Source organism: Pteropus vampyrus, unplaced genomic scaffold, assembly GCF_000151845.1.
Source record: "Pteropus vampyrus isolate Shadow unplaced genomic scaffold, Pvam_2.0 Scaffold852, whole genome shotgun sequence".
Lineage (NCBI taxonomy): Eukaryota > Metazoa > Chordata > Mammalia > Chiroptera > Pteropodidae > Pteropus > Pteropus vampyrus.
The window spans coordinates 74,671-83,186 of NW_011889633.1; the positions used below are offsets into that span (position 1 = coordinate 74,671).

General features: G+C 52.6%; 1 protein-coding gene across 2 annotated transcripts in view; it reads left to right on the forward strand.

The window, feature by feature from the left end:
* Nucleotides 1–498: 498 nt before the first annotated feature.
* RBFA (ribosome binding factor A) overlaps nucleotides 499–8,516 on the forward strand; it is a 16,123-nt gene continuing 8,105 nt past the window's right edge. The window contains exons 1-5 of one of the 2 annotated variants that reach the window (XM_023526410.1): nucleotides 499–694; nucleotides 2,055–2,097; nucleotides 2,604–2,858; nucleotides 3,297–3,409; nucleotides 5,455–5,539. In XM_023526410.1, coding sequence (XP_023382178.1) covers nucleotides 537–694; nucleotides 2,055–2,097; nucleotides 2,604–2,858; nucleotides 3,297–3,409; nucleotides 5,455–5,539 — 654 coding nt within the window. In that variant the 5' untranslated portion in view covers nucleotides 499–536. The remainder of the gene's footprint in view (nucleotides 695–2,054; nucleotides 2,098–2,603; nucleotides 2,859–3,296; nucleotides 3,410–5,454; nucleotides 5,540–8,516) is intronic. The other variant, XM_011385992.2, reaches the window with a different exon arrangement.

Here is an 8,516-nt window from a genome sequence, read left to right on the forward strand (position 1 = left end):
TGGGAGTGAGTACACGTTGCCTCTGGGCCCCGCCCCGCATCCTCCAGACCCCGCCCCTTCGCGTCACCCAGTCCCGCACGTCGCTCCGCCGCTCCGCCGCTCCACCGCTCCATGTCTCCCGACCCGCCCCGCGTCACCCCGCCCCTTCACGTCCCGTCCACCCGTTCTTCAGGCCCCGCCCCGCCCACGTCGTTCGCATCGCTGGTCACCGCTCCGTACGCACGTCGTCCCACATGCACGTCGCCCCGCCCCTCCGCTTCACGTCCCGCCCACCCGTCCTCCAGGACCCGCCCGCGTCGCCATGGCCCACCACACGTCGCCCCGCCCCTCCGCTTCACGTCCCGCCCACCCGTCCTCCAGGCCCCGCCCCGCTCACGCCCCACGTCGCGTCGCCCCGCCCCGCCCCGCCGCTTCACGTCCCGCCTATCCGTCCTCCAGGCCCCGCCCCGCCCGCGTCGCTCCGCCCCGCCGGTTCAGGTCCGCCCACCCGCCCTCCAGGCCCTGCGTCGCCACGCCTTAGCCCTTGCTTGGCGGCCATGAGCGTGGTGGCGCACCAGCTAGGGTCCCTCCGCGCGGGGTTCCAGGCTCTGCCTGGCGCCCGTCACGCAGGGATTCTGGGCGGCGCCCGAGACCTGCACGGCTCGCCGGTCTCCTGCGGCAAGAACCTGCTCAAGAAATTTGCCGCAAAAACCAAGTAACGCGCCCCGAGTGCGGGGTGGGGGCATGGGGGCGGTGCGCTCAACGTAGGGGACCTGCGGGCTGGGGTGGTGCCTACGGGTCGGGGGTCCGCGCGGAGGACCAGGACCGCGCGGCCCTGGCCCCCAGCGCCCGGCCAGCAAGCTCAGCCTTTGCTTGTCAGGCAGTGATCGTCGAAAGGTCACTAGCTATTCCACCTCTCCCTTTAACATTGCCGTTTTCCTACCCAGCCTTTTTTCTGTTCTTTTACAGTTCGGGTAATAGTTTTAAGTCTTTTGAAAACTAACTGTTCTACTAGACTTTTTAAAAATAGTTTTAGATTTATTGAAAAATTGCATACAGCGTACAGCGTTCCCATAAGCTACACCCAGTTTCCCCCACGTTAACATCTTACGTTAGTCTGGCACATTTGTTACAATTAACCAATATTGATACAGTATCATTAACTAAAGTCCATGCTTTATTTATGCTCCCATAGATTTCACCTAATGTCCTTTATCTGTTCCAGGGTCCTACTGAGGGACCACATTACATAGTCATCATCTTTTTAGGCTCTTTTTAACTTTGGCAGTCCTTGTTTTGAAGACCTCGAAAGTTTAGCGGGTACTGGTTAGTTATTTAGCACTTCTCTGTGGCACTGCAAGATGCCTTAGCTCCAGAATAGCCACTTCTCCAAGGAGCTCTGGTTCCCGTGTTGGAGGGTGGCATTAGACACCATGACCTCAGAGCTGAGCATACCCATTGCTACCAGGGTGTCTGTCTTTTAGGCCCTTTCAGCTGACAGCAAAAAATGTGTTTATATTAAGCCCTGTATATGCACTTACCTGTGAATGTTTCTGTGTGTCACCGTCTGTTTCCGTTAAGTGAAACTTGAGTTCATACAGATCCCCAGCTCTACCCCTACCCCATGACCCTTCCAGCCTCCTTTCCTTGCTCATCTGTAACCTCCACGGCAACACTGAGCAGCCTGGCTCCCCACCCCGCCCCCACTCACTTGTTTGATTCCAGTTACGCAGGTGGTAATGTGAGTCGCTGACCGGAACCCCTGGGACACAGCTTTATCCAGCAGAGCACAGTGCTCATGTGCCCTTTGTTAGGCGTGTTTTTTAGATCCTCTTTCTCTACCTTTGGGACTTTGAGTAAAAAATTATGAGAGTGCATAATTTTTGTCTCTCCCTCACAACCATGTTGTCAGTTAGATATCTAAATATCTTGGATTCCCAGTCTCACGATTTCTGTGTCCAAGTTCAGCCCCTTAGAAACAGTTGTGGTACTGGAAGCCCGCCTTAACTTATGTAATTTTTTTCTTCTGTAATTTGCTATCAATATCCAACACAGTTCTTGTTTTCTCCCCATAGAAAAAAATTCTGGTATGAAGGTCCTTCCTTGGGCCCTCACTTGGTAAGTACAGAGGGGTGGCGACGAGCCACTTTGAAACCTTGGTGGGCACAAGGCTGCCCAAGTTGGCCAAGTTCCAGCCTGGCAGCCCCTCTCATTTCTGTGCTGGAGGGGACGGGGTCTGTAGCAGTGGACTAGATGCGCTGGTAACATGGAATTTTGACCTTAAAAAAATTGCACTAAAGTTTTCCAGAATGTCATATTGTTATCAAATTCTAAGAAGATCATGTCCATTCAGTTTTTAGTGTGTGTGTGTTTAAAACACACATGTATAAATATACTGTAAAAATTTATGTAACGATTGGCTCTAATTAGAAAAAAATGTACTATATATTAAAAGCCACTGAATTGTACATTTTAAGTGGGAGGGTTTTATGATATGTGGCTTATATTTCAATTCGTGTTGGGGGAAACATTATAATGGCAGTACTTTCAACCTAGATAAGATCCAGAAGGGTCCAGCTCTGTAAAATACACTGTGCCGTGACAGTTGTCCCTTGTTTACCAAGGCGTTCAGGTTCTTGCCAGCTGCCCCTTCTGTAAGTCAGTACAGTCTAATGCCGGCTGTGTGTCTGTCCTGTCCCGAGACTTACAAGCCGTCCCAGCTGGAGTCTCTGACTAAGAGCACCTCGCAGAAGACCAGGAAGGAAGACGGCGTGCGGCTGAGGGCCCTGAACGGCCTCCTCCACAAAGCGCTGACCGACTTGCTGTGCACCCCGGAAGTGAGCCAGGAGCTCTGCGACCTGAACGTGGAGCTGTCCAAGGTACACGGCCGGGCCCGCCAGCTCGCAGAGGGGTCCGGCGCGCGGCCGAAGCGAGGGAATGCGGCTGTCTGCGCGTGCGCGGTGTGCAAGCACGTGCTTCTGCCGCGCGTGAGCGGCGCAGCGTTGGGAGACCCGGGTCGGGCGAGCAGGGGCCGCCTCTGCCCCTTGGTGGACAGCTAAGGGAGGCGGCTTCCTGCCGTCTGTCCACTCAGCGCGGGTTCAGCGGGAGGGTAGGGAGGGGGCGAGCAGGTGGCCGTGCAGGGTCTCCTGGGGGTGCTGGGCCGGGTGCGGTCTGGGCGTCCCTGTCCCGCTTCTGCTGGAGTGCACGGGGAGGCGGTGGCCTGTGGCAGTGCGTGCCGGGCACCCGCGCTCCGCTGGGGACGGCCGCCCGGGCGCTTGTCTCGCGAGCAAGCTGACGGTGGTTCGGGGCGGGCCCAGGTGTCCCTGACGGCAGACTTCTCCGCCTGCCGAGTGTACTGGAAGGCCACGCCGCGGGCAGAGCGGGACGCGCGCGCCGGGGCCGCGCTGCGGAGGAGTGCCGCGCAGATGAGGTGAGGCTGCGCCGCCGCTCCCGCGCGCTTTCCCTTTCCCGGAAAACTTTGGCAGCGTTTTCTTGGACTAAAGAGTGTCATTGACATTTTCATTTAAGCCATAAGTAGGTCAGCGAGTCTCAGAATGGGGGCTCTGGGTCCTTCTCGGGGTTTCGAGGGTCAAGCTGTCCCACAGTCACTTTTTCTCTTGGAGCAAGTGAACAAACTAGTTTTTCAGATGTGGGTACTTGACAGACGTTTTCTGCAAACGACCAAGTGAACCTGTCACAGGGAAAACAACGGACCACTTGTTGCCTGTGATAAAAGTCAAGCTTTCAAGTGAAGATCAGAATTTTAGACAACTAGTATCCACCACTGTGCGTTTGACAGCTTTCCAGTACTGACAGACTCCACGAGATCGGTGGCGACCCAGACAGTGCGATGCGGTCTGGTGAACGTGTCGACCTTCTGCAGTGCGCACAGCCTGGGGAACCGGTCTTCCCGGGTGACCGGTGTGCGAGGTTGCGGTCACGTGCCGAGAACAGTGCAGAGTGCGAGAGCAGGTGGTCTGTGCCCAGCGACCTGCCGTCAGGGTCCACATCGCGACCGACCCTGAAAACGACCACGTGTTGCGTGTTCGTGTAGCGTCAAGAAGAGCCACACTCTTTGAAGGGTGTTTGTATTCTCCATTTTGCAGTTAGAGAACTGTGTGAGGCCAGACTTATATTTCAACCAAAATAACATCAGAGCAGAGTGAACGCAGATGCAGACATGGCAGTTCAGCTGTCTGCCATTAAGCTGGGCATGAAAGAAATTTGCAGCTGTGTAAACACTGCCCCGCTTTTCCAAAAACATTTTTGGAAGTAGTTATTTTGCATTAAAAATGTCTGAACGTTTGGTGGGTTTACTTTAAATGAATTAATAAATACGTATTTTTAAAATACTTAGTTTGAATTTCTAATATGGCAGATATTTATGGCTATAACTCACATAAACAAAAGCTCTTTGGGGGTCCTCAGTAATTTTTTGAGTGTAAAGGGGTCCTAAGATTTTGAGAACTGAGCTGGGTGATAGTAGTTACTCAAGGTCTCCTCAGACTTGAACGCAGAGACCCAACCACCCCGCACGCTCAGGATTGGAACCCGTCCTTCCTGCCTCCCTGCTTTCTCTCTGTCCCTCTTGGCATCCCCTGCATTGCCCTTCGTTGCTGTGGGCGTGGCCGGGTGTTGGGAAGTCAGGGTCATACGCAGAGTCATACATGCACTGGTGTCTTCACACCGTCTACTTAGCCGTCCTGCCTTGTGGTCACCGATGTCCATTGCAGTTGTTCCCAGGAGTCTGTAAACTTGTACATGAAAGAATTATCAGTTGATTTCATGTTTTGCATTTAACAGAAACTTAAAAATGAGAGGTTTCCCGTAAGTGTCGAGATAACAGTATTGTTTTCTGATTAATTTTAGGTAGTTATAAAATTCAGTTAAATAGAATGTCCCTGTTCCCAACCCTTCTGATCACCCAGGGTTTAGTATCGGTTTTCCCGTAAGTGTGTCCCAAGATCTATCACTGACAGATGTGCTCTGTGTCACAGCCACATTTTCACTCTGTGCTTGCACCCAGATTCACCTGACTGCATAGTGCAGACATCACTTCCCGGTCTGCTGTCACAGTGGTTGGGGACCGTCGTACTTGGGTGGCAATGTTGCCAGTGCATGTCCATTGAGTGGAGGACGGCTCACTGACAGGTCATTATTGCCCAGCTGTGGGTCCAAGGCCACAGTGATGCCCAGGAGGATGTTGATAAGTGCAGATCAGAATACTTACTGGAATCTCAAAAGTTGCATTTAGAGAATTAAAAACAACTGTAGTGATGCGTTTCTTATCCTTTTTGTAATGCGCAGTTGGCCAACGAAGACTTGTGGGCTGATGTTTTCACCTTTGAATAATGTGATAAGCAAATCTTATTTCTTATGTTTTCATGAGATTATCATACGTTTTGTTTTGGCACTGCCGTGCCTCTCCAGCAAACGTTACCCACCATGGCATAAGCCTGCTTTGTCTCTCTCCAGGCATCTTTTGATGTCCCAGCAGATTCTGAGGAATGTGCCACCGATTGTGTTTGTGCAGGACAAAGAAGCTGCAGCTCTTGCCGAGGTGAGGCCTTTAGGGAATGGTAACGTAAACTTTTATGTGAGTAAGATTTCTAAAAAGATAATGCGTACAGTTTAAAAAAGTGACACCTCAAAGAGTACAAATAGAAAGGAAGGCTCCCGTGCCCATTCCCAGCCCAGGTCCCTGGAGGCAGGCTTGCTTTCTGCCTTTAATCTTCTTTAACACCTACCCCTGTGACGGCAGCTAGTAAAGCAAATCTCTGCTTCTCGGTTCACGGATGGGAGGCAGGCAGAGCCGCCCCTTGCTCGCCCACTCTCAGCTCCCTAGATTCCAGTCCATCTGTGGTTATTTTACACCATCAAGCTCACAAAGTTTACATTCTGTCCTGTAACTATGACTTTTCCAATATTTTCCTTGCTTTAGATATAGGTTAATTATAAAAGTTAAAGTCTATAAATATAGTCACAAATTTTATCTGGGTGGTGGTTATCTGGTGGTTTTTAAGATATGTTATACTTTTAAAAAGTTTTATCAAAAAGCCAGGAAGTAGCGTTTACTATAGCATAATTAGACAGCTGTTATTCATTGTAGAACGAAGTAATTAGGTCCACAGTGGAAAAATATCTAATTGGACATGTTTGTCTTTTGTTTTTCATTATACGATACTGAAAACATCATACAAATAATAACCTTGGCAGAGAAGGGAACTAGGTGAAGTTACAGGCCTCCTTCAGAGTCCAGCAGGGCTGGGGCCGTGAGGGCTCACCTGCATGCAGGATGGCGTAGGGAGGCTCCCGTCTCTCCTGGAAGCAGAGCTCCTGCTCACTCGCCTGACCTGTCCCTCCCTGGGGAGGTAGCATGAGTAGCCACCACGGCCCTTCCTGGCTCTGCGGGCTCCTTTCCAGGAACAGTCACTGGAAAGAGGGCGGTGCATGAGATGCTCAGGCGTTTCTGGAGAGGTCCTTTCTCCAGAGACTGTGTGACTAGGTATTTGTGTCAGGGGCTGCCTCAGGCTTGTCTGATGTCAGTCTCACCATGTCCCACATGTACCCAGAGGAAAAGGTCAGTGGTCAGACCACATGCCACGTGGTCATGGTGGGCCCCGTGTGCACCCAGAGCTCAGCTGTTGAGCCAGAGACAAAGGGAAGGTCGGGCCTCAGCTCACTGTCACGAAGCCTGTCTCACTAGCTAGGAAGGCAAGGCTGGACCAGAGGGCACGGTCATTACCCGCTTTCTCTTGCGTAAGTCAGTGCAGTGTTTTTCAAACACGTACATTTGGAATAGGTTTGAAGTCAGCCAGTGACAGTCACAAACGTTAAAACTGGGGGTTCTGGGTGGAACTTGTGTCATGCGCTGGTCGCTCCGTACTGAAAACTCGCAGGTGGTCGCCAGGGGCCACAGCTATCAGCAGCTTCCTCAGCTTGCTTCGCATTCTCAGGATGGCCTTCAGGTCACATCTAGGCATCTGGGAGAGGAGACGTAGTGAGCCCTGTCGTAATTAAACCCCGGGGAATGTCTAGCAGTGTCGATGTTGTGCCAGTAACCCAGGCAGGGGTCTTGGCGTCACTGTCATTAGGAAAATGAACGTGAACCTGCAGAGAGGTTCCGGTATGTTTGAGGTTGCATTTAGTTCTGTGTTAACACTTCTAAAATAAGCTCTGTTGATGCATAGTTTGCATATGATAGGATGGGACCAAGTCATACCTTCGTGTGACCGCCACCCCACTCACCTGGCTGTTACCTCTCCAACCACCCACCTTCTTTTGCGCCGTGGATCAGTCTCCCAGGTTAGATCTCCAGAATTCCACGTAACCAGAGACGGACGGGGTGTCGCCCGCTGCCCCTGGCTGCTGGCTCAGCGGGGTCGGGAGCCCCGTCCGCGTCTCGTGTACGTAGTTCGTGTTGCTCGGTGAGGGGTGACCATCGCACGAACACACTGCAGCTCATTTACGCCTCACCTGCCGATGGCCGTGTGTCTTTTTTTCTGGACTTAGGCTGTTGTGAGTAAAGCTGCTGTGTGTAGAATCTTTTTGTAAAGGATGTTTTGCTTCCTTAAGGTCAGACCGAGGGGTGGCAGGTGTGTCTCTCTCAGGAAACAATGAGGCCACCTTGCCGCTGCCAGGGCTGGAGCCAGGGGCGGCGCCCTCCCGCTGGGGCGGGCGCGTCTGGTGGTGTGTGTGTCCTCCGTGCCTGCGGTCGGCCGTTCCGTCTTCTCTGAGGTCCTGCCCAGTGTTGTTTCTGCTGTTTGCCAAGGTGCACAGGCTCCTTGTGTGTCCACTCTAGGTCCCTTGTCGGAAGCGTGTGTCGCGAATCTCTGCTCCCAGTGTTAACTTTGGAGAAGCGCAGTTTCCTTGTTCCGTAACGTCGTCAGTCCTGTTTCTCGTATTCCCTGTGCACGACTTTTTCCTGGTTCTGCTTTTCGCGTCTGTGATTTTTTGGGTGCACTGTGGGTGACAGTGCCATACACCGCAGAATGGCGTCTCTCTTGGGCGGACCTGGAGCGGTCACTGCTGTGAGGCAGGCAGAGCAGGCCGGTGAGGGCGCCCGCAGCCCGGTGCGTAGGGAGCAGGGCCCTCTGGGCCAAGGTCCTTGGGGGTGGCAGCATCGCGGGCGCCCTGCGGGTTAGGCCCCTCCACCACCTCGGGCTGACTTGATGACACCCCTGACCGTGACTTTACAGTGCCGCACTGCGGGCTTTTTTTCCGAAACACAAATTCCGTGGTAAAACTGAAGCATTTGATAAACCAGTAAAGGTTAGTTATTTAATTCAATTAATATCTGAGTTTTCCCCCCATTAATTTGAGTCATTTTTAAGTTTTAAATATAGCTTTTTAAGAAAACTTCATTATCAGAGAAAATGTGGTTATTAAAATAACGTGTTTGAAAGCAGATTGTGGGACGCTCTTGGCGTTTGGTCAGTGTCACTGAGAGGAATGACGTGAAGTGCCATCGGGAGGCTTGCGGAGGCGCCAGCACAGGGTCCCGGACGCGCATGCGCGAGGCCGGCTGTGCCGCGGGC